Here is a 27,194-nt window from a genome sequence, read left to right on the forward strand (position 1 = left end):
GAGTATAATTCCCTGGAGAAGCCTGAAGAAATAAATTACTAATTGTCTTCCAGGAGTTGTCTTGTCACATCACTTCTCAATGAAAGGTTTACTCAGGAATCAGAGTTGGTTAGAAGGAAATACTTGCCCAAGGAGATAAAAGCAACCAGAGAGGCTGCTAGATCAGCAAAAAGAAGCGAACAACAAGGAGCTTTAGCCCCAAATACTGTCATAGAGAGAACTTTAAGGACCTTCTTTTCAAAGAATATGTGTGTGTCTGTGTGTACTGTATTTAAAGAACAGAAAACTCCCCAGTAAAGGGTTCCACAGAAACACTCAATCCAAGACCCCTCCCCCGGTATATTTCACTTCTCAAAATAGTTGGGTATAGTCTATGCCCTGAAAAATTAGAAGCTGTGAGTGAAACTGCTATTTACAGTATATGATTCAGTCATGATCAGCATCACCTAACCACACAGAGGAACAAATAGCCTACACTTTTAAAATGTCTCTCCTCAATTTAAAGGTAAAGCATTCAAAAGTAAAATTGATAACACATCAGTAGCTACTGAAAGATATGAAGACATTACAATCATGGTGTATCATGTTCCACTGAGATAAGATCCTCAACACTCTTCAGGCTTGACTTGAATCAGGTTGTGAGTATCATACTCGTTATGTTCAGTATGACTCAGCATTGTATGTTTATTTGTGTACATGCGTGGGTCTGCATGTGTCTAGACCCAAGAGCACAAAAATCCCCCAAAACATCACTTAGCCTTTTGGTAAGGTTTGATTTTCAGTGTTGGTGTTCTGGTTAGCTGTTGGTAAAGAGTTAACTTTTTAAATTCCACATATAGCTAGGCCTACTACTCTACACTGTCTGAAAAAGTGACACAATACTTTCATATAGACCTATGTCATGAAACTGCCCAAATTACCAAATCAGTCAACTTTCTAAAGATAATGGTTTTAGTCATACATCATCCTGTCAACTCTGAATATTGACTTTGGCTGTCTTTCTTTTTACTTTAATAAGAACTGGATGTAAATTTAGCGTAATTAGCTATTTTTTGGCAACATGAATAAAGATTGATATTTCACATTTTCACTGTCTAATGTGAGAAACTGGCTAGCTAGCTTTAAATATCTTAGCTTTGAACTAAGACAAAACCTATTTAATAACCTAATGTGCGGTCAGCCAAGTCACGAAAGCTAACTTTAGCATTCGACATACTCGTCGCTAAGATTACAGCAAGTTAACTATCTGCCTACATTAAAGCACTGTTAAATGGTAACGTTAGCTACTGGTTAAACTGGTTAAATGCTAACCTAAGCTGTTGTATTGAGATGGTAACCCTTCACAAGCTGGGTACTTTAAATCAAACGATGAATAGCTAATTCAAATCTGTAGCTTTTTTGGGAAAAGCATACAAGGTAGCCTGCCTGTTAAATTACTTGACACAACGTTACAAATGATGTTCCCACCCGTTTATGCATGGATTCATTGATACCAGTATTTCAGCTTAGCTTTTGTATTATGTGACTGGGTGGAAGATATAGTGTTTGCAGTATGTTTTGTCACTCCTTACACTCCCATGAGTCACACATTTAAACCAGGTATACCAACCTTGTTCAGTGTTGTCACACCCATTATACTGTATAAAGGTAACACAGCCCATTTGTCACTATCAACAAATGTTTCTAAATGCTGTTTAGAAAGCTTTAATTGCATGTAATGCCTCGGTTTAAAAGAGTTTTCAGAAAAGCGCTATATAAAACCAATGTATTATTATTGTTATTATTATTATTATTATTACTTAATTTAAAAAAAGTAGTTTCTAAGTTTATATTCGTTTTTTTTTTTTACTTGTGCTACATCCAAAAATCATTCTGAGGTCTAACATGAAATGCAAACTTAAACTCTTAACTCTGACCTTGATCTATAATGTCTCAGTCAAACTGCTAACCCAAAAAATTTCCCACTTCCTCCCGAGGAACTTCTAATCTGCAATGGGTCCTTATTAGTTTGACAGCACTACACACACACACACACACACACACACACACACACACACACACACACACACACACTTCATTATGTGTCACCTCTGCCCCTGTTTCTGGTAAGTGAGTTTGTGTCTAAGCGTAACAGTCCATTTACTATCAAAGTAACTCTGCCCACGTGTGACTTTAAACTATGAGATGAATCACTGTGGTGACGATACTGTACACCACCTTTTCCTACCTGTCTGTCTATCCAATCATCTGTGATCCAGCATGGACAATGTTAGATTTTGAAAGTGTCTCATTTCACCTTCACTAACTCATACCAATATTTCACAAGAGAAAATAAATACAGTCACAGAATAACTACATTCCATTGGGGTTCATTTTAAATACATTTTATTTTCAAACGCAAAGAATGAACATAAATAATAATATATATATATTCAGTAAAACATATCTGGTCTGCATGGCAGAGGTGTTGAACATGAGGTAAGCTGCCTCTAAATACAGTACAATTTAATAACAGCAACACTTCAGTGCCACGTGAAATCCTCAGAACAAAATGTAATCAAGTTACAATAAAACTGTCAGCCATGACTAAAACAAGATTTTTGAAAAGAAGTCAAGTGGTTATTGATTGTTGTTTTTCTTCTTGGCAAACATTCATGTGTGAGGTAAACATTCAACATCATTAGAGTATTAAAAATCAGCTACAAGAGTCCAAGTGGTGGTGTGATGGCTTCAAACGTTCCCTCCAACAGGCCAAGATATTCCCAAGAGTCCACTCGCTTGATGCTCCCAAAGTTCTTCCACAATACAATTTTAAATGGGCCGCTCGTGGCCACGAATAGGCAACGACAGACCCCAAAGTTTCCTCGAGGACACTCAAAGTTGACCCCGTCAATTCTGTAATTGCTTCATTGTTTTTGTAGTTTCCTCTTAATGCAGCGTTTTGCAACTTTCCCTGCTTTCCTGAGACCAAATGGCGCTCCGCCTGTGTGCAAGTTGCGGCTGTGTTACGTGTTGAAACGTCATGAATGGACCCGGTCCAGCTCAGGTGATTGTGTCTCTCATGAAACATATTGCATCTTCCCATCCCAACATTCTCAGCTGTTTTTATCTCAAACCATGGCAACGCAGTCTTGACGTCCAACCCGTGAGGAACCAAACACTCGTTGCTACTAGGTAGAAGCTGCTTCCTTGGAATTAAAAATAAGACTACCAAAACTTTAAAAGTCGAACTTCTCATAGTTTGTAAGGGAATTCCAACAGCAAGTCCTGAACGACATGAGTTAGCGGCAACTCTAGGACGTGGCTTCCTCCTCCGCACAGCTCTATAACCCGCTTCCTGCACAGCTCCTGCAGCGTCGGCTCCCATCTCCTGTAGGGGACGCTCAGGCTTTTCTTGGGGGAACTGATGTAATGCTCCAGAAGGGCGAAGAGCGTTGGAAAGGAGCGCTCGTTGCCCGCCAGTGAGAACTTTTGGTGTTTGTAGTCGATGCGAATGCTGACCGGACCGCTCTTGGCGTGATAGGAGAGCGTAAAAAAGACGTCTTTTTGCCGGCTGTCTCGGATTAGGAAACTTCCAAGCGGAGCTTCGCGCAGCATGCGGTGGGCGTCTTCCACTCCCAGGGGGCCCCAGTAGAAGCCGCTGCGCTCGAGCTTGGAGGCCGTCTCGGTGATGGTCTTGCAGTCCTCCTGGCAGGAGAAGGTGCGGAAGTGGGTCCGATAGATGATCAATTTCTTGCTCAGCTCTGGAGCGGCCTGACGCTGCAGCTGCTCCGACTCGGTCTTCTGAGGGCTCAGAGCGAGGTCGTTGTGGCCGGCTAGAGAGGACGACAACGACGAGGCCGAGGATGAGGACGACGAGGATGACGATGATAAGCTTGACAATGACGTCTTGTCATGGCCTTCCACTGCGCTGTTGGCTACCATGCTATAGGGGAGAGCGGTCCCAGACCCTCTCCCATCTCTGACCACCACACTGACATCCTGAAAGACACACAAGAAGAAAAACTTAGAACCTTCAACCGTCAAAACTATTATTTAAAAATCAAATTACATTTTCACAAAGTTCCGATATGAAATTACAAACACAGCGGCAGTATTCTACAGAGTTTCATTTACAAAAGCGACCCGACTTTAAAGTCAGGTTAGAGCCCTCGAGGTGACACTTCCACATTTGTGTGACCTGAGTAACTTTCTCTAGATCAGAAACTCGTTTTCTACTTTCCATTGATGGTTTCTGTAATCCATGTGACTGAAGTCTGCGGTTTTGGTGACATGACAGTCAAAGCTGATCACAACCACCACCGCTGGATCACTGTACTCAATTCAAAGGGAGGCTTTATTTGCATAAAAGAAAAGTGGTCAGGGCTTCCAAAAAATGTGCCTACACAGTCGGCACAGTTTGAGTGTTCCCCTCTTTATTCTTTAAGTTTTTAATCTTTTGATGTTGATTTGTATAAGGACCAGTATGAAGCGAGGAAACTTTCCATATATTGCGGCTAATTTGCAATGGCCCGTCCCGTTACACAAATAACATAAGAATTGATATGTTGATAATAATGTTGATCCATTTCTCTCTGAAGTCATGCAACTAAATATTTACAATCATTTCTACCTCCATGCCAAAAATTAGAGGGTGAAATCCAACTATTCTGTGACAAATAATCTGTAGAACACTTTGTTTCTCTCTACATGAGATTGTTTAAAATAACATACACTGCCTCTGCTGTTACTTTTGAGTACTGCAGCTTCAACTTAATCAGATGAGGGTTTCAACACCAGTAGCTTCTTGTGTTACATGTACAGAAAATAAAAATGACTCAACTGACAGGTATATCCTACTGTGGTGTGATCCATCTTCCTTTTGTCTAATTCAATGACGTGAATTACCCCCCAAAAGACCTGTGCCATTAGGCTACAAGTGAGTCAAAAGTTTTCCTGAATTCCAGGAAAAGTTGTAGATTTGCAGGCGATGACGTATGCTTCGTCTGGAAAGTTAACGCATCACTGCCGAAGCAATAAAGAAAGCCTGTAACACTTTTACGGATTTTTCCAGCTGAAAAGGAGCGAAATAACATTTTGTCCTCTTAAAAAAAAAAAAAAAAAACAGTTACATGAGACTCCAGTTTAAAAAGTCTTACCGTTTTGTTCTGAGAATAGCAGCGGGTTAAAGCTCAAGTTTGTTGTAGTCCCAAAAAGGGTGCAAAAAGCTGCTCTGAGGTCGGTTACAATCCTCCCGGTGATCAGTGGCTCTGTTACGTCTGACAGGTCGGTACTGACAGGTCGACCCTGCTGGCTGTGATTTCCAGCTTTCAGAATGTAACTCTCATGTGTGGATATGGTAAGTAAACACTCCTTTATAGGCTACTCGATGACTCCTCCTCCTCCTTCTTGCTTGTTCTTACCATCTGCTTCCTAGAAGAGCCAGTTGTCGTTTTAGCGGCAGACGGAGCATTTCTCAGAAACGAAAGTGAAACTACACTGAGCTGTTCGGCCACCTCTCGTGTTTTCACAATGAGGAGAATTTAGAGAAACCCGCAGAGCCATGTGACAGTGACTTTATAGAAAGAGAGGTGACAGATTCGAGTAATGACAGCGTTTACTAAATGTTCAAATTTTGATTGTTGCAGTGTTTTTTTTTTTTTTACTAACATCTATTAATGATCATAAAACAGTGCGTCAGAAATCCATTTATTTTGAAAGATTCCTTCATTTATGTGTTTATGTGTGTGCTGATAAGATGTGCATATTTTTTTTTTCTATAAACACACAGAATGTGCTGAGTGCATGGTGAGATAAGACTTTGCATGAGACCGTTTATTTAAACTGATGCGTGTCTTTGTGTTTCTGTGATCAGTGAACGCAGACTTTGAGAGTAGATAACGCGCCAGTTAAAATGTTTTTCACCTTTTTATTCTGCAGCACAAATCCCATGAAGACGAGGAACTCTGCAGACTGGGGACGTTTGTGTTTACTATGCAAACTTTTTTTAATCAAGAGAAAAAAAGCTGCAGTGGAAAAAAACATCTGACATGAGATCTGCTGCACTTCTTCAGTTGGTAGTTAAGTGTAGTCTTCTTCCTCTGCTGAAAAGAAAAAGCTAAAGCTGGACTTCTCGTTTGGGCTGATTCATCTCATAAATGCTCTTATTGTGACATCCCACACTCTTTCCCCATTTCTTAACTTTCAGACTTAGAACACGTGAATTATTTTGCATTGCATAACTATTTTGAGTGGTTTTTTTTTTTATTCGGTAATGGAGTGCAGATGACAGATTCACATTCCTCTGTTTTATGTGGTGGTCTACATGGTGGTCTATGGAGTCATGCCCAGGCCCCTCAGACAGTTAGGACATTTTGCATGATTTAACTGAGCTTTCCTCTGAGCTTTCCCCTGATCGAGAAATATCCATTTTGCCTTTGATTTTAAATGTTTCAAAAAGCTGAAATGGCATAATTCTTCCCCTTTTATTCCGCAAAGGATCCCCTGACCCCACTCTAACTTACCCCCCCCAGAGTTCATCATAGGCAGGGCATATGGGCAAATGCCACTTATTTTCATGTTTTCTACCTCCATCCTCTAGAACCCGTTTTTTTTAAATATCTAAGGTACACTTAAAAAGAGTCAAGAGATATTTAAAATCTGATTTTAGTTTTAAACAGAGAGTTTTGTTTTCTTTTATATGTGCTTGTGAAACCGAGTTAGCTCATGATGCAAGACTCATTTCAGAGGAATGTGTTCTAATATAATCTAGTTGAATCAGGTGTTTGCAGCAGTTTCAGACTCAGTAACTGAACCCTGGCTAACTTGCTTCATCTGTTCTTGCAGTGCACTGTAGCTTTATACTGTAACCTGCTGCAGGCGTTGTGCTTGATGCCAAATGACTCATGCTTTTGGCAAGTAAATGCATAATAAACAGTGTAATGCCCAATATTACATGACTTTACAAGTAAGTTCTAAATTTATCAAGGCTCTGCAAGTTAGTGTCAACCCATGAAGTTACATGGAGAGCATGACAATTGTACCCTTTGTTTTCATGGCGTCAACTTGTAATTGCAAACTCGCCCGGAGCAGCTTCACAAGATAGAAAGAAACGAAAGTTAGGAAAGGTCTGCGGCTTGCAAACAGGGATCAGAAATAGAGTCAATACAAGCATGATATAAGGAGGGCCAGATGAACACGAAGCCCATATGTGTGTATGTGTCAGGTTACAACATTGTGTGAAACAGAAAGTTAAGGAAAGAGTTCAGATCAACTGTAGTGCTTAAAGTGGCAGAGACACCTGGTCGGCAGACAGACATGCAGGCAGACAGATGATAGTGCGATGATTAATTTTATCTGACTCAACTACGACCTGGTATAGCTCGCTTTTTCTGTAATAAATATCAAATGTTGCTGAAAATAATTTAGTCCCACTATCAACAGCATGTATAAAAAGTGTTTCTTGCAGTCTTGAAATGTTCACAATCCAGTCTGCGAAGAAACGAGTGATTCATTTGACTGTTTAAAAACAACATGACGAGATTTGTTTTAGAGAAAGTGATGCTTTCATACACATGAGGACAGAATCAGCAAAGACACAAGAGGTAAAGCTTTGTCCCCAGCGTCACCAAAATCAGCACAAACCAAAAGCTCCTCCGGGGAGTTCTGATAAGTTGTTTTAAAAGACATGATGGCATTCTGGAAGTTGTATAAAGCTTTTTGTGGCTCTGCATGCCGTCTTGTATAAATGACCTCATGCGATGAGTCAACATTGAATGCAGCTGTAAATTATGAACTCGCAAAATGTGTGGATTTGGAGAGTAAAGAGAAAGATCTGTGCAGCAGACCAGCAGTTATGATGCTACATTTGTGGGTTGGCTTTAAGAAAAGGATCTCCAATAACTAAAATATAATTGGTTTTCAATGCAACTCTGAGGTTTATTGTTCAGGATGCTAGTTTGGAACATGCCGAGTATACTTTAACTCACATAAGACATAGAGAGAAAGAGACCGGACTGTTTGCACTGTTGTTCAGACAGTAATGGGTTAAAGCACTGAGACTAATCTGAAACACATTAACTGTAACTCTGGATCTCCTCCACTGCTGCCTCTGCATGTGTTGCCATGTCTGTCTTGGATTTGCTTTTGTGCATTCAACACGTTGTTTTCTGAATAATCTCCTTCGGCACTGCGCAGTCTTTGGTAGTGTGTCCATCGTCTGTGCCCGATCTTGCACGCGTATTCCCATGAGCGCGGTGCTTGTTTGCGTGCGCGTCCATGCTCCATGAGTTTCATTTCTGTGAAACAGGGAGAGAGACGCGAGAGACTGAACCATAAGCAGCCCCACACAGTGTGTCTTCGATGGTATTTGATGGCAAGGTTGTAGCGTGTAAACACAGCAGCAAGCCCTTTTAAACAAGTCAATTCATTATTATTATTTATATGGCAGCTTTTGATATACTAGTTCACTGAATGTTTGACATACAGCAAAAGCATAAAGAAGAACAAAGCAAAACAAATTATAAAAGTGATGGGGAAATAAAACTGTTTAAAATAGTCAAAATAAAAACACTTGTAGTAAAAATATGTGGGATTGAGTTTAGTTGCTGAAAGGATGCAAATGGTGGAAGGGAACATTGATAGACTACAGATGCAGGACATGGACAAATCAGTTTGTTGTTCCAAACCCAGTCCTGCAGGAGCCCTTTTTTATTAAACAGTGCTTTGTTATGGAATGGAAGGACGTCCTTAGATATAACTGCTGAGTATCAGAAGCAGTCACTTCATACTCATGGTCACCGCACATGATAATGCAAAAGCAAGCTGGGGCGCTGGAACTTTCACTGCGACACACATGACATTTTGTTGACTTTTTACATACTTTGTTAACCCCTGAGGGAACTTCTGGTTTACACTCTGTTATTGAGAGACATGCTTCTCACAAGGTTAGGCCCGAAATACACACATGCACAAGCGAGACCCAAGGACATGCAGTAGTGGAGAGAGGTCAGAGTGGGGTTGAGTTGACTGACAGGTGGTCCTTCATTGTTGTTGTTGTTGTTGTTGTTGTTGTTTGCCAAGAGGCTAAAGGCCAGCCTCAGCTCTGCGACTGCCATCTTTGGGTTTTATTACGCCATTTCAACAACCAATGGGTGATGCCTCTGAGACAATGTCCATGTTTTCTGCAGTCTATGGTTTCATACAGTGAACAGTCCAGACTTACATGACATGCTAACAGGGCCTGTGTTGTACTTGGCTTCATTGAAACAAATCCCTTTTGTCCTGTCTCACTCCACCCATCTTTAAAGGAAAGGTTGCACCACCTATTCTGGAAAACAGGAATTTCCTGATTATTTGAAGCTAGAATTCTACCTAATCTTCCTGCTGTTTAGCTGAAGATTTGCACATTTACCAGCAGTGACTAAGTGACTTACTGACAGGAAATTGCTTCCTAAGCTCTGTTTTTTTTTTTTTTTTTTTTTTCAACTATTCTTCATTAGTTGCTTCCCTGTTCTTCCTCTTAGTCAGTAAACTATGTATCACAGCCTGACGGGATTTGCTATTATTCTTCATTACTCATTTAATTTGCGTTTGTACGCCCAATTTCAGCCCTGAAATAACCGTGTTCACACAGCAACCATGTACAGCAATTTTTTTTATCTAAAATGCTGTAACAATGTTTGTAATGTTGTATAGATGTTGTCCAGTTTTTACTATTGTTTAGGCCGCTACAGTAGGTTATGTGAAATAGCTATTATTCCCTCTTTTTTTTTTTTTAAATAAGAGGTGACTTTGATCGTGAAAATCATCAGGGGCGTTGGGATTGTTCGAGTTAAAAAAAAACCCATAAAAAGCTACCCTTCATTGTCCTGCTGATGCTAGCTTTCACCCACCTCCTGGTCAACATTACTGTTATCTAGGAAGTGACCCAGTTTCCTTGTTTTCAGAAACAAGATGGACAACATGGCAGCTTCCCAAAATTAGAACCTAGAACCTTCGGAGCTCCCCTTACTAACTGGCTGCAGTGTTTGTCAAAAAGCCCGCCTATCTCCATGTTTACAGACTGGACATGGCTCGAAGCCTAACCATCCATCCATCCATTTTCTTTCACTTATCCGAGGCCGGGTCGTGGTGCCTTTTGTATACTATTGAAACAGCTTGTGTCTGGGAATCTTTCCTTGTAGCTTTCAGTTCTACTTGGCATCATGTAATGGGTTTTACTCCAAACTTTTGAAAGCTCTTGCAGAAAGTCACTGATGTTTACAGGAATTGTAACATCAACCTCCTGCCTCCTCACGTGCTCCACATCAGAATGCACTTTCAATATGAGGACAGTCTAAAAATTATTATGTTATTTTATTGCACGTTGTCTTTTCTTGGCTGCACTTTTTTTTGGCGTTATCTGTGCTTTCATTTTCATGTACGGTACATAGGTTTGCTGTTAATTACTACGCCACTGATAAGATGTAAATGGCTGTTATAGCAATCTTTAGTAAATGTTACACAGAACACAAATCTGCTGTAAACATCCTCTGAGCCTTATGCTGTTACTGATATCACTGACAGTGTGTTCTAAACTTACAACTACATCATTTTGTGTGTGTGTGTGTGTGTGTGTGTGTGTTTTCTACAGTTTTATTTTGTATGGCTTATCAGCCAATGCTCGCAAACCTGTAATTGGTTTACATGTTTACAGTAAGAGGTAAAACAAAGATTGTTCTGCAGAGAATACTAATGGAAACAAAAACAAAATAAAGCAAACGAAGAATCATTTAACACACAATTTAAATCTTAAGATATGAGGTTTAAATGTAGTCTTGGGTCCTTGGTGGTTCCTATTTGCCCATCCGCCTTGTTTTCCTGACATCGCCAACCACCAACATCGTATGATAGGTAAATATTTACCAGTTTGGCAAGTCCCTGCTGCTTATGGCAGGCTGACAAAACCAGTATTCCTTTCCTGTAGCCAAAAGACTTTGAGCTCAAACTTGGCCACTAAGAATTATAACCACAGCAGTTCCTTTTATGTCTGCTCTGAGTTTTATTGCATGTGATTGTAGGAGGTGTTTTTGGGAGAATAGAGGAGCCAGATGGTTGCTAGTATACCTGACTTGGTTTCCAATCCAGTGAATATGATCCAGTAGTTCCTGTATTGGACTGTCAAAACACAATTGAATTCTTGTGAAAGTGGGAGTGGAACTGCAGTGAAGTGAGAATTGATACTTTTGTTATTGAAGTCGGTGGGGGTTCCAGAAAATTCACCAGGACATTAATACTTTCAGATTCACAAGGCAAAAAACACAGACAAATACACGTTCATATTGTATATCTGTTGTTGTGCAATTAAGATTTTATGAAGTCATTATCAAATTACCTATGAACACAATCTACTGATTATGAAAGTACAAATCTATTCCATGAAATCCTGATACTTCTGAGTAGCACTGCAGCAGTTTAAATCCCCTTTAGGCTTCAGGATTTTTTAGATCTTCTCAACACCACAAAATTCCCATCAAGTCTATAAAGTAAACAACTCAGTCCTCTTCTTTTAAGAATCTTTAATCTGTGATTTTCTCTTGAGTGTCAGGGTTTTAAAGCCTGTATTTCTTCTTTTAACACGTTTCTCTTTAGGACAGGTGTTAAGGAGTACAATCACTGAGGCGATGCAAGAATTTGAATGCTCAAGTTATCCTCAGGCTCTCGTTTTATCTTTTATCTTCTGATCATCCCTCAGTCATAATTCAGAACAATGGCTCTTTGTTCCCTTCTGTTCGCCCGTTCTGTGAGAAAACAATGGTTTATTATTGATATGACCAGTTCTGACCAAAGACTGCTCCATGGTGTATTCACAGTAATTCAGGAAGTGAAACTATTAACTGCAATACAGTGGTATCAACTTGACCAACAGATTCACTTGAAAAGACAGAGCAGCAGATTCATTTCTTGGTAAATGGTAAATGGACTTGAGCTTATATAGTGCTTTTCTAGTCTTCCGACTACTCAAAGTGCTTTTACACCGCCTGTCACACCCACCCTTTCACACACTGATGGTAGTGGTCACTATGTAGTATCATCCATCAGAAGTAACTAATACCATTCATACACCACCACTGAAGCAGAGGGAGAAATTCGGGGTTAAGTGACTTGCCCAAGGACACATCAGACACGTTGCCCAGCTGGGGATCGAACCCTCGACCTTCCGGTTGAGAGGCGACGACTCTACCAACTGAGCCACAGCCGATAATGTGGTCCCCAATCTGCACCAAAAAATAAAGTAAATTTTTTGCCCGTAAATATGGACGTCGCATCTCCATCTACTTCCATTGGGCAAAATTGAAGACAAAAAAAACCCAGCGATGGGCTCTGACATACAGTACTGCGCTGGTGACGTCATTTGGAGACAGGACATGTAAAGAATGGATCTGGCTAGTGAAGCCGCGGAATTGTAGCCACACCCCTTCTGCTAACCAAAACACACATTTAGCTAACCAATAAAGCGTCAAAGATCTCTCTGGTCGGTACAGTCCTCGGCATAACAGATTCTTGTGTTGGCTTGAAGCGGACACTCATCGTAATGGAAATTCAATGTATCTTGTGTTCGTGTATGATGTGTTTCTTCTCGCCTCTGCTCAGTTACTTCTGCTAATCGATAAAGAAAAGCGCCACATTTGTCAATGCATTCCCTTTTTTTCCGCATCAACTAACTAATTAAAGGAGCGACATGTCACTCTGACACCTAGCGTTTAAAATGGGCACTGCAGTCCGAATTCAAAACACTGGAGAGCGCTTTCTCCCGCGACCCCCTCCTCCCTAGAGCCGAGGCGAACGCAGGATGCCATGTAGCGGACATGGAAGCTTCAGTGTTTAACCAGCTCTGCATGCGGCCTTGAAAAGCTTTCTGCGTTCTAACGACGGTGCAGTTGCACTCAGAGACCTTCGGTGGGCACCAAAGTGCACAAAACCGAATTCCTATATATTGTTGCTTTAAGACAGTTCGCCAAAGGGTCTTCTGTTCCCTCATACCAATAACCAACACCTCAATCCAACCCACTCTGCTGCTTGACATTCATCTACTCTCTTACAAAATTGCACTTAAACCCCTGGGTCTTTGCCTTATACAAACATTTGGGACCAGAAAACTTTGTTACAAATACACAAAAAACAAATGCAGCATTATTTTGAAACTACAGGTATGAAACCAAAGGGTCTCCCAGTTATGGTTACTCTACAGTGAAAGCTTTCCAAGTAAGGAGAAGTCATGATTCATTATTCTCTGTTACACAGCTGTTTCTTTCCAGCAGTGCGATAGTTCATCATATGGCATATAATGACGAGTATGTGATTCATAGTTTCAAGTCGAATTTGACAAACTTCAGGAAAGGATGTACGCTCAGACGTTATGATTATGATGGCTTCGGCGGTTGGTTGCACTGCTGCAAAAATTCAAACATTGTTGTCCCGCGATGCTCGTATAAAGCAGACACTCAAGCCACCAACTAATGAGATGTTCAGGTGATATCAGGGTGAAAGAGGAGTAAGTCAGATTGAAACTGAAATCAGTTGGTCTGTTTTCAAGGATTCTTGTTTTGCTGAAATAAGGATCTGATCCCAATGAAATAAAGTTTCCTTTTCACCCACCTCTTTTTGGGAAATGCAGTTTGAATGAGCAGATTGATGGGAGGAGTGCAGAGTGCGTTTCACAACACAATAGGACTCAAACAGTGATTATTGTAAACAGACAAACACACAAACAATTTGTATCAGCTAGACGGTTGTAATCATGGCATTTGATGCAAACCACACACACACACACACACACACACACACACACACACACACACACACACACACACACACACACACATACACACACACACACACACACACACACACTGCTCCAACAGTTTCTTTCTAAACAGCAATAAAAAATCTTCAGAAAATTACTCACACTTGCAAACACACAGAATTTTACAAGCTTTGCTGTGTGTGCATGAATGCTTCGTGTCAGTGTGCTAATGCGTGACAAAAAGAGTGTGCACACGCAGAAAGTATATGATATACAGCCTGTGTATGTGTGTCTTCTAATTGTGGTTAGAAGTCAATTCCACCAGCTGCACTATGCCAGAAATGCTCCATTTTCAAGGAATCCAAAAGTGAAAGTAAACCGGTACGCTGATAAAAACCGTCCCCTGGCAGCAGATCTATCAGAAAGTTGATTTGTGTTTATTTCTGCCGCTGCAGAATTGTTGTGTTTTGTATTAAAGGAGGCTTTTGATCTCTGAATTCTTTCTGGAATCATAATGCTTGAAACCAACTTTAATTTAATTTAAAAAATGTTAAAAAAAAAAACATAAATAAAATGGCATGACTTTAAAAGGACATATTGTTCTGTTTTGTTTTTTTAAAGAACAATTCCCCTACTTCTCTGGAATAGCGAACTGATGGAGTATCAGGGGACTTATCTTTTCTGTCTATGGAGAAGTAGCAAACAAAAAGGCGGCGCATCAGCTTCTTCCTTAGAAAACACTCTTCGTAATTGCAATTCGGCAGAAACACGAGACAATTATTAAACCACTTCACTGCGTGTTGTAAACTGATGTCTGAGCAACCTGAACAACCACATTTACAACCACAGGTATTTAATGGTAGCATTTCCCATGCTGCTCGTATTTCCACTGCGTGGGAAAATACTATTTTTAAAGATAAAACCTTTTGAAAAAAAGCAATACCAGCTATCAAACATACACCGAAAAGATCTCATGTTAACAGCCTTTCTCTCTTTTTTGTTGTGCAATAGGACTCTTTAATTAAGGGATATTACTTTGGCCATGCTGCATTCTTGTATTGCATATTGTATTGTATAGCACATTGTATTTTTTATATGGTGTACCTTATTATGTGTTTTAGCTTGTACACAAGTCAACTACGGTCGTTTGAAATGTGCTTTATAAAAAAGCTTTGACTTGAGAACGCACTGAATGGACGATGACAGGTAGGGGAACTGTAAAAACTTGAATCTGGAATATGACATGGAGCTCTGTGCTTGGACAATCTATTTTGCATTGATTGGCAAGGTGTGCAATGTGTGTCATTTGTATTTGTGATGTGGAGTGTGTGTAAATGTGTAACTCTTTTTTTTTTCATTACTTACTCTTTATTAGTACCAGTGTGAAAACAGCTGGTCGAGTAAAACAATCAAGTACAAGACAAATTTCCACAAAGATACAAAGTAGAGCACCGTATCATTTTAATTTCTCATCTTTTTTTTTTTTTTTTTAATTTGTTTTTGGACTTTTTGTGCCTTTAACACAAATGTATCGTATCGTATCGTATCATTTCATATGGTATCATATCTTACCTTATCGAATCGTATCGCATTGCATGGCCTTGTATCAGCTTATTTTGTTGCACATCGTAATGTCTTTACCCTACCGTAATGTGTCATATCGCATTTGAACCTGAATTATGTCTGTTGAGTGATAGCGACTGAAGAAAGAGAAACCAAAAGAAACCACGAATATGACGTCGAAGCAAAGGTCACCAATATCATCACACACAAGTTATCCATCTCAGACGGCTCCCTCCTTTATAAATAAACATTTCTACTTTCAGGTTCATTTTTATTATTCCTGCTCTTTTCAACTCACTCAGCACGTCCGCACTAAATTGTCTCCAGTCGATCCAGAATGCTGCTGCTTGAATACTCACCAGGTCAAACAAACGGTCTCACATCACTCCCCAACTTAAACCTCTGCAACGGCTCCCTGTGGCTTACAGGATTAAGTTTAAAATTCTCACCCTCACTTATAGAGTCCTTCACGGTCAGGCCCCAGAATATTTGACAGAACTCATTCACCTGTATTCACCAACAACTTCACTAAGTCCAACACCCTTCACCTGCTGTCTTTCCCACAGACACATTTTAAGACTCGTGGTGATCGTGCGTCTGAGGCCAAAGCACACATTCTTTGGAATTCCTGCCCATCTTGTTATGTTCTTCTCACACTGATGAGTCCTTCAAAAACAGCTGAAAACGTTTGTGCAGACATGTGCCATGTCCACCCACAGAGGTGCTGCTTGTCAACAGGCAACTGCTTGGGGCCCCAGGCCAGAAGTGGGCCCCCAAGGGTTGACAAACCTTAAATTACAGCAGTGCCTCAAGATGTGCAAATTTTGCAATGACAGTAGAAAACCTCCCTATGGGGGCCCCATCTGATAGCACTTACTCTCTATTCCCTGCCAGTTGTCCCATGCGTTATTGCTGTGAAAACTTAAGTTTGTCATTGAAAGTTACTGAAGGAAAATGAAGAGGAATTATCTGTAATGGAGTGAAAAAAGATAGAGGAAGATAATAATGAACACTGGCTGGAGGGGACCCAATTAATTTTTTGACTGGGGCCCCAACAAACTCTAAAATCGCCACTGTCCACCCAGTCTACCTATTGTGATTTATCTAGGGTTTATTGTGCTTATTATTGTTCCTGATTATGGCAGGATTTTCTAATGTCTGTCCATGAGCTGCTCGTTTGTTCCTGTTTTTATTATACAGTATAAGCACTTTTTGACCCTTGTCTGTGAAACGTGCTATATAAACTTTACTTACTTATTATTGGTTGACGTCAATGCAACATCCTGCATATTCAAAACAGTCCTTCTCTTGCTAAAGAAACTTGCTGGATAGTGTACTAACTGATCTGCATTTCCCTGCCTGCAAACTGAAAGGCACACAGTCTGGCCTTTATGTGGTGTCGCTCCCTGTTTCAGGATTTGAATCTGGAACTCCTCCACAGACACTCATGTGAAGTGATACTGTAAAAGTACATGACAGAGCAAAGTGCTTCTGCTGTTCTGGGTGAGTGATCAAACTCCACACTGACAACTTTATTCCCAACCAGTAAATGTTTTCTGCTGAAATGTGTTTAAAGTCATGTTTATGTAGGAAGAAAACTTACAGAAAACATATTTGCTACTAGCTCATGGTTCACATGGACAAAATGATGGCTTGTAGGTGGACAGAAATTGTATTTGCAGGCATAACATTAACTGCATTTCCATGAATGTATTTTTATATACAGTTTCATATTTTATCAGAGAAATGTAATTGGCAATATTCAATAAAACTTCCTAAATAATTCTTAGTTTTTCTGCTCCCTTTAAAAAAAAATTTCATTTGAAGAAAAAGGGCTGATGCTCTTAATTAGACCAATTTTTAGAGACTAAACATTGTACTCATATGACTAAGCACATGATCCTCCCTGTATTTGAAGTGAAATTTCTGAAGACGTCTTCAGGTCATTTTTCTCTTATGGATGGGTTAGATGACCAAGACAAATTGTAACAAACAATACTTTCTATGCAACAGAATAAAAATCACTCCAAATTCATTAAATAATTTAACAGAAACTCAATTTGTTCTTAAGTCCATGCATTTATTCAAGACTTATGAATGCTGACACAGCAGATAGGGTTTTATTTGTATTTTAACGCACATATTTCTGGTAAATGGTAAATGGACATGAGCTTATATAGCACTTTTCTAGTCTCCCGACTACTCAAAGCACTTTTACACCACATGTCACACCCACCCATTCGCACACTGATGGTGGTGGTTGCTATGTAGTGTCATCCATCAGAGGTAGTTAATGCCATTCACACACCGCCACTGAGGTGGTGGGAGCAATTCGGTGGTGATGTATGGGTGGCATTGGTTGCTTCTGGTGGATAAGTGGTTAAGTGTCTTGCCCAAGGTCATGTTGCCCAGCTGGGGATTGAACCCATGACCTTCTGGTTGAGAGACAGCGACTCTACCAACTGAGCCACAGCGGCCCTGGTCAGGTGCTTATGTGGTCTTTCCTGTCAAAAAGATCTCAATGTCTGTTACATAACGTTGTTCTCTCTGAGTCCTGTGCTGTAAATCACGGGGTTCCACAGGGGTCTATTCTAGGCCCACTGTTGTTTTCACCGTACCTGGCACCATTGGGTCAGATTTGCATTTCTTTTTGCTTTGCAGTTACTACAAATTGATATGACTTCCATCATGTCTACAGCAAAGAAAGCTGAAGCTATATAGTCACATCAAGGCTGTTTGACCAACCTTTGTAAATCCGAATAATCTCTCAATCCGCATTTTAAAAGGGAAGGTTTTCTTACATTTGGCTTTAGCACTGTACTCGAATAGTAATTAAAAAAATGTGACTTATAAAATATTATTCATAAATAAGAATAAACCTACCACTAACACTGACTACATCCTTAGCTACTCACAACCGATACTGTTGCTTTATAGACAGTCATTCTAATAATGCTACTTCCTCCCCCTTTTTTTCCATTTATCTTTTTATACAATTAGTTATCTCATGTTCAGCTTCTTGGCCCCGCCCTCAAAATGGTTGACTTACAGGAATACCCACTTTTACTCAAACACATTTTACTACTTCCACTAAACACAGACTCAGTCATACACTAACCGACGATAAACACACACACCAACGCATATAGAAACACCCACACACACTCAGAGACACACACGCTAACAAACCACAGCCCTGTGGTCGTCCCTCTTTCACACTGACTCAGACACAGGTAGTATCTTCCACTTGGTGCAACTCTTTTCTGTACATTGAGGAACACAATGTTCACTTTAAAAAAAAAACTCTGTTCACAGTTTTCTCTACTGACCGGCGGCACAGCACACCCCACACTCCACACACATGTCAATGTAACCAAAACACCCACAGCATTTCTCTCCCTACATTAACTCATTACAAAATAACATTCAAACCTCTAACAATAGTAACCTTCGTCACACATACATGTATATTATAGCCACAAATACAGAATCTAGAGCTAACAGTACTTCTGTACAGCAGCCCTAAGTGGACATGCATCCATAACAAGTAGTTTCCTGTTGTTTTCCTGAGGTCTCGAGTCGTATACCCAGAGTTGCACAGAGAACAAAACAACAACAATGGGGGAGGAGAAACTAACCTGACTCGTCATTTTGAGGAAACAATTTCCAGTTCTAGAGCTCCTGCTAATGCCAGGACAGGATTCATTTACATTGTTTTCATGTTTTGTTGGTGGTATTTCTTTGAATACAGAAAAATATCAATTATTTGCGCCACTGAAACTAACCTGTCACTACAGAGGGAAGCACACAAGTTACATTTCTAACAAAGCAACAATAAGCGCTGGTGAGAAGCTCTGAAACTGAGGCTGTTTGCGCTGAGGGCACAAAAAGAAGCCGTCAACTGACAAAGGCCCTTAATGTTGGAAATGGCAGCTTTGCATACTGTAGGTTGGTGCGGCCTATAACAGTGACCAGCCTATTGTTTTGTTTTAGATTGCCAGATATCCATCCTGTTATCACGAGAAAACAAGGTTTGTTATCTCAAAAACGGGTCAAAGTACTCAATTGGTCGTTATCACTGGAAATGGAGTACAAAAATGTATAGATGCATGCGCACTTTTTGTTATTTCAGGTATATTTAACAGATTTCACCAAAAAATAAGAAGCTCATCAAAGCAATGGAAAGTCACCAACTTATATACATTTAATATAAGATATATAGGGAGATGTTTTTGGCGGAGTATAGAGGGTGAGAGGCGAACATATGTAGGACTATAGCCTTTGTACATGGGGCACGAGAAACATAACCACCAGACTATCTCAACCTTTCAATTGAAATATCTGTTATCCATTTTAATAACAGTGCCGAGCATGACACCCACACATGAATTTATAATGATAGCCTTTAACTCCTGTGCTAAAAGCTTAGCACAGAAAAGTACAAGACATGCTCCTGGAAATCTGCAAAACTTTTTCACTTTCAAAGAACTAAAAATCAAGAAATTAAAATGATGTCAGGTGTCCAGTGAAGTCATCAAACATAAAAGGGGCTATTATTGTAACAATGGCTATTTGTAGTTGTGCTTGAAGAAATGAAAACAGGGAAATGGCACTTCTCTTTCATTATAAAGCATTTCACAAAAAAGGGATCTGTGTTACAAACCATTTACAGTAAGGACACAAAAACACTGAAATGCAAAGAAACAGAAACTATGATTTAAATGAAGTGCTCCTATTACGTCAAAAGGCTCTTTTGGGGTTTTACATGTGTTCACATGTTAAATGATGTGCTCCAGATAAAAATGCAGAGTCAGAAAGGTAACAGGAAAGTTGCAGATTGATTGTTTATAATGTGTTTGCCTGCGTTCAGACTCTGGATGGCTCATGGTTGTTGAATAATTTGACATTTTAATGCCTAAATGGGAACTTTTGCTTCTGATAGTTGTTATAGCTCAGAGAGCCGGTTGGATTCTACCCTTGTGATTAGCAATGTGGTTTAACCAGGAAGTATTTAAAACTGTGGTGTGTTCCACGTAAACTCCTTTGCTGTCAGCCAGGACCCCCTGGGACCACCCTCGCCTTTGTATTGAATGATATTTATTTGGACGTATGCTCTGCACTGTCCCTGGACTGTTGTGATTATTTTTGGTTCTCCAACACCACTTGTGTGATTTCCACAGTGTGACACCGTCGATGAAAACTGGCAAATAGCAAAATCAAAGTAAGCTTAGGAAAAAGTAAAGTAACGTATCCAGAAATTAGCAGACGAAATGGTCCTAACTGATTATCACAAACCGTGAATAACATCAGGGCATGGCTCCAAGCACGCCTTAGGTGAGAACGAAAATGCAACTAAGAATAACAGGCTTGAAATGGGATACCATTTGGATACTTACATGAGTACTGGTTCAGTCGTTGGTTGGAAATGGAGGGGAGATCTTCTTGCCACTAGTTGTGCATAATTTGTCGGCAGTTTCCCAGTTTGTGTTATTGTTAAACAAATATATTTAGCACCATTTTTCAATTAGTGGTATATACAAGGATATTTTCCATGTGTATAAACAGATATTGCAGGTATAGAGAAGTTTGTCCTACATATGTAGACTTTGTTGGGCTTTGCTATAGTCTGTAAAGTCAGTAGGATATTTCTCAGCCTTTGTCTAGGTAATGAATACAGCATTTAGGGGCAACAAACTATCATTTAAAACAAGGTTGAAGTGCTCAAGGTACGAAGAAGATTATCAAAGAAATGATAGAGTTGAAACCGATGCATGTCAAATATCCTTGGAACCCAATTCTGCTTATAGAGCAACACCAGGGTCCCAAACCTGAAGGATGAGGTCAGCTTTTACTGTTACACAGGGTTATATGAATATATATACACGCCTGTCTCCCTCTAGTGGTCAACTACAGCATAGATGCTGAGGGCCTTAGCTTACACCATATGCACCAATTTAGTGGCAGCAGCGACCAGAGCGGATTCTGATTAACGCACAATATGCATACAATCTAACTAAACACAAGCTTTTTTGACAGATGCTTTAAATATTCTGCAGCACTTTGAATGTTGTTTGAACTGCTAGAGTAGTGTTTTGAGTACAAGAAGCCAATGGATAAAATAGGATTTAATGAATTCCTAAAAATGTGTGTGATACAACGTATATACTACAGAGTTAATACAGTACAGTAGGAAAACGCAGAAGGTGATGAATGGCAGGAAGTGGATTGATACAAATGGGGCAGTGCAAATGTACCTTAAATGACATCTTGCTGCCACTAGAGTGCACCATTTTTCATTTTTCATGAATTTCACTCATATCTCACTGTGCATCAGAGGAGTGAGAGAGCAGAGAGACAAGATGAGGGAGAGCGAGAGAGAGAGAGAGAGAGAGAGAGAGAGAGAGAGAGAGGTCATCATAAGGTGCTGTGTGGGTGTGTTTTGCTAGATGAGAGATGGAGATCACCAGCAGGCTCAAGGTAGAAAGTCTCTCACTATTTTCTTACTTACTCTCTCTCTCTCTCTCTCTCTCTCTCTCTCTCTCTCCCTCTCCAGAGAACAAGTCCTTCATATATAAATAGCAGTACAGTAACAGTGTAACAGGTCATTGTATTCTTTGCTCTTTCTTGCTCATTAAAATCAAGGATTTATTCAAAGGAGCAATAATTGATAGTGTCCATGTATATCCTACAGGAGTAAGGCTGCCCCCCCCCCCCCCCCCCCCCCCCCACACACACACACACACACACTCCTATACCAGCTTACTCTAGTGTTCTATTTATCATAAATAAACTAGATTGGTTTAACTTACTTTTAATAATTACCAGTGCTCTAAATGGGGATAAAATCCAATTTGTTTAACCCTATGTCAAACAATAACAAGTACATTTCACCTTTCTGTCACAGGAAAACCAGCTTTGTGAACCTCGAGATGACGACATAAGGAAGTCGAGTTCTAAAAAAACCAAACAGGAAATAATCGTTACCACAGGAAAACAGGGTAAAGTCAAATGACAGGGTTTTGTGTCCATTTAGGGCTTCCGTAATTTGGAAAGCAGGCATGGCAATATTACATCTTTTTTTTTTACCTTGCTTGAAAATAAGCAGTAAGAAATGTTTAAAATTTCAGGTTAAATATAAATTCTAAATTGTGTAGCAAAAAAAAAAAAAGTAGTATATATATTTGAAAGTCATGAAACTCAACCAGAATTGATCTAACAGTAGGAAGCCATCGAGGGGGTCACGTTCTTGTCACTGGTGACTCACACAGGCTTGTTCAGGTACCCGCGCTGAGAGCAGTGTGATGTGAGGGTGTAAGGCTAAACCTCTGTGCACGTTACCTTCTCCCGGAGAAGCTCCTCTTCGACAGGTGAGCTGAAGCAGCTGGAAAGAGTCCACGTGAATCAGAATAGAAATGTTGTTTACTCTCTCCCCAGGCCAGCAGTGGGAGTTAGCAGCAACAAGAAGCACAGTGTGAGGGGAATTGGTTGCTCCAGTGTGGGAGAAAAAAGGGAAAATTTGCACACACACACACACACACACACACACACTCAAAAGTGAGATGTCCTCCAGGTGTGCTGGGACACATTTTCCCATCAATTGTGTATTTTATTTCTTCTTTTTTTTGTTGCATGCAGATTCCAATTTCTTTTTGGTACCACAGAGTAACATTTGGATATAAATGCCTGCATGAATATCAGTCCAATATGTGTCAGATTTTATATTTCTACTATGTCCTTTTTTTTTTTAAGCTGCTGTGAGGAGGTTATAAAAACAGTGACGCTGATGGTTTTCTGAAATTAAGGACAATACTGACATCAACACTGATTAATACTTTTTTTTTAAAGTCTGTCACGGCTGCCGGAGGTTAGATGTCAAACGAGGAGATCAACAAAACGCTGCTAAAAGTGTCCTTCTTTACATTGAAAACTGACAACATTCAGAATGAGTAGTATCTTGACAGTACACTTTCAATGACAGCAGGATGATTTTTTTTCATTACAGAATTACACTCGCACAGGACAAGCTCAGTACCAATTTGTCCACAGGGGTCTCCATAATCAACTCAAGATTGAGGTCCGAACAGTAAAATGTCTTTATGGATTATATAAATGCAATAAATGATCTAGGTACCTTTAAAAAGACTTTGAACTTCCAACATTATGGACCTCTTAAATAGAATTTCCTGAAAACTGTAAATCTTGTGTAAAGCTGAATAGTGACCCTCACAACTGACATATTTGAATTGTCAGTACTGGAAGTGCAATTTGGGGAAAAACAGAACAAAAACCCTGAGATTCACCACAGTTGGATTCTACCCTCATAGAGACAAATGTTATGTAAGCAAAGGTCTTCTGATGACTCATGACTCAAACAACCTGCCCGATGTGCTTCACTTTAACTCCCATCAGTCATTTTTTGTTAAGAGGTTCTCTGTTTTTAATCCACATTTAATCACTGAAGTGAATGAAGCTTCATTGGAAAAGGAAATTTGAAATTCTTAGCAGTTTTTATTTATGAATGATCTTTTAAAACATTAAAATGTCATACACAGACAAACAATGTTATGCATGTCTTTAAAATAGCTTTTTGCATGCTGACTGTATGATAATAAAACACAAACCCTGTGCCATACTGTCCAGCCTTTCCTCTCCTGCACACTGCACCTCTTGGATGCGAGCAGTATTTGTGAGTGTGCATGTTCCAACTTGTTTTTACAAAAAATGTAAATCTTGACTAGAGATTTAAATCTTGTGCAGAGATCCAGAGCTGACCTGCTTGTGCTGCTTTGAGGAAGTAAGTCTGTTGGTGGCTGTTTCTTTGACCTCATTATTTGTGAAACCATCACCCTTCTCTTACAAATAGAAAGTGGGATGTTTTAAGGAATCATATCTGTCTTTCTTGTCTGAACTTGTGAATTAGTCTTAGAAATAAAACTGTGAAATATTGATGTAATGACAAAAGAGTATTGTTTGGTACAGAAGCCCCAAAGGGACATGCATCCTTACATTATGTTATCTCTGATTCCTTGTGATAAGTCGAGATCTGGAGAAAACAACTCTTTATCACAGGAAAACAGAGCAAAGTCAAATGGAAGGGTTGCATGTCCGCTTAGGGCTTTCATAATTTGGAAAGAAAATATGAGAATATTATTACTAGAGAGATATTTTTTTTACCTTGCCTTAAATAGGCAGTGAGCAAATTATGCGATATTTAAATTTCAGTTTAAATTCAAATCGAAATTTGTAAAGCAAAAAAGATACATTACATATACGTATATACTTCCTCTGGCCCCAGGTAACTTCAGAGTGGGTTTCAATGCAGCCTTTAACATGATTACACACACATCAGGTTTACGCAGGCAATCCACCCCTGAGGTGCTGGGGGTGAAAAACAGAAGAAAAATGCAGACACTATCACACAGCCTTAAACATGCCTACAGTTATGCACACTAAACAACATTCATGCAACTACACACACACACACACACACTAAACAACATTCATGCAACCACACACACACACACACACACACACACACACACACAACCACAAACACTTTTGCACACGACCAAATTGAGAGAGGAAGAGGGAGAGAAGTGTAAATATGCAAATGCAGTGTTAAAGCAGAAGAATGAGCGCTCGGTGGTTTTGGATCAATGATGATTGAGCTGAATTTAACAACTCCTTAAGTGAAAGAGAAAAAAAGTCGTTTGGGGGAGGGTTAGGGGGGGGGCGTCTCAGAGAGAGAGAGAGAGGGAGTGAGGGGGAGAAAGAAATAGACAAGAAGAGATACAAGAGAGCGAGAGAGCAAAACAGGAACTGGCTAAATCATTAGAGACAGAAGTTACATAAGTGAGGTAATTGGGCCTGTGAATGTGGGTTTGCTGAATATTTACCTTTGGCCATACATACCCGTGTGTGTGTGTGTGTGTGTGTGTGTGTGTGTGTGTGTGTGTGTGTGTGTGTGTGCGCACGCAGAACATACAGTGTCAATCAGAAGAGTGGCTAGTATAGGACAAAAAGAGTGTAGAGTGTGTAGGGGTGAGTTGACTAAATGTCTTTATATATGTTTTTAACACTTGTACTGGACGGTGTATATCCCCACCACCGACATGGGAGCTAACGTATAAGATGAATGTAAAAATAGATGATAATATATATATATCATATCACAGAAGTGAGATCAAAATTCATTACCGCAGCTCAGTTATTGAGAGGGTGCTGTATATGCTTTTGTGCAATCATAATATTGGTGCGTCAGAGTGAGTTCAGTACCGTAGTCACAGGATGACGAAAACAACAGGTTTATGTAACGACTCCCTCCCTTTGTGGAAGAAAAAGATGAGAAAAAAGGACCATGGCATTGAAGAGGAAATATGCTCAGAGACGTAGAGGGGAAGAGCAGGGGGGAGGGGGGGAGATGAAGAATTGAGACAGAAAAACGTGGAGGTTTAGTGAGACAGAGATGGAAATCAGTTGAGAAAAAGCTAGAGAGGATGTGGCTGATCAGATCGTAGTCAGCTGAAGTAGCCTACTGCATCTTCCTGACATATCTTTGCCATAACCTCTACTTGCTTTTCAACCAACCTCAGAAAACAATCATAATGGTTGGCTCATTCATTACTCCTGTAATGTACTGTTTGAAGGCTATTCTTGGAAGAACTTTCACAATTAGAAGTTATTGAAAGCTTCTTTTTTTCTGTGTTGGTAGACGGATGAGTGTAAGGCATGCGCTGACGTTTACCATTTAGGGTTAGATTGAGTCAACAGTCAGAGAGAGAGTGACATAAACATGTGATTTGTAATTACAACAGATTTAGTCAAATATCCATATATGGATTTAAATATCGGTCTGTTTGGTGGTCCATCACACTCGTAAGCCTTTGCTGTTGTGTTATTTAGCAGATATTAGCATGCTAGTCAGCTAAATTTACATTAGTGAACACAGAACACAAGTCTGCTAAGCTGGTTAGCATTATCAGCGCGAACATGCTAGCATGTTGCGCTGGGCATTTAGCTTTGAGCTTTTAGAACGTTTTTGCGGCTGCATGGCGTTAACCGTTTTCAGAGGGCATCCATTGTCCTCTGAAGACCAGGGGCGCGTTCGAATTGTCCCTCCTATCTCCTTTCGCTATCCACTTTACCTTAACCCCGGGGAAAACGTCACGAGGTCAAGGAAAGATGTCAGGAGAACATCATAAGGGATTTAGGGAAAGGCGATCTCGTTGCTCTGACAATCCGACCACATTTCCACGTCATTGAATGTGACGGGCCGGCGGAGGTTAATGACGTGGGTCCACTGTGTTGAAACTACAGTGTTCTGAAAATGGACTAATAAAAGCGCTTCTAAAAAACTTTCCCCTGTGCCTTCTTACCGGTGAAATAATCCTAATTACCACGAGGTTGGGATTGAAATAAAAGCAATAAAGGCTACCAGGCTACAAGTAAGAAAAGTGAAACCATCAGCTTCCTGTCCACTCAGAAATCAACATCAAAATAAGTTTGATTGTATGAAATTAATTGTTACATTAATGCAAGATATAAATAATGTTTTAAGCATACAAATGTACAACTGCACAAAGCATCCTTAAGTGAATGAAATATGTTGAATAAAACATCATCTGGATAAACATTTCTTTTATCTTTTTATCCCTTACATGATCTGTGTCACTTTCCGATCATCGTTAATGTTCGTGAACGGTCGGATGCGCGACTCGCTTTAAATGTTGCGGGCCGAAAGGAATTGTGGGGGCGGCGTATCTCATCTCCTTTGGTAAAGGATGGTCCGGTGCTATCCTAAGCTAAAGGAGGTTATAAAGGAAGCACTGACCCCACCTTTCCTTAGCTTTTAGAGAATTCGAACGGC

At 40.0% G+C, this 27,194-nt stretch overlaps 1 protein-coding gene across 1 annotated transcript; it reads right to left on the reverse strand.

Annotated features, from left to right (window-relative positions):
• Positions 1 to 3,093: 3,093 nt before the first annotated feature.
• Positions 3,094 to 5,320, reverse strand: socs1a (suppressor of cytokine signaling 1a). Its single transcript, XM_061026668.1, has 2 exons — positions 5,139 to 5,320; positions 3,094 to 3,981 (listed from the first exon to the last, which is right to left on the reverse strand). The coding sequence occupies exon 2, from the start codon at positions 3,922 to 3,924 to the stop codon at positions 3,235 to 3,237; it is 690 nt and encodes a 229-aa protein (XP_060882651.1). The 5' UTR covers positions 3,925 to 3,981; positions 5,139 to 5,320; the 3' UTR covers positions 3,094 to 3,234.
• Positions 5,321 to 27,194: the final 21,874 nt, after the last annotated feature.

Source organism: Labrus mixtus, chromosome 20, assembly GCF_963584025.1.
Source record: "Labrus mixtus chromosome 20, fLabMix1.1, whole genome shotgun sequence".
NCBI lineage: Eukaryota > Metazoa > Chordata > Actinopteri > Labriformes > Labridae > Labrus > Labrus mixtus.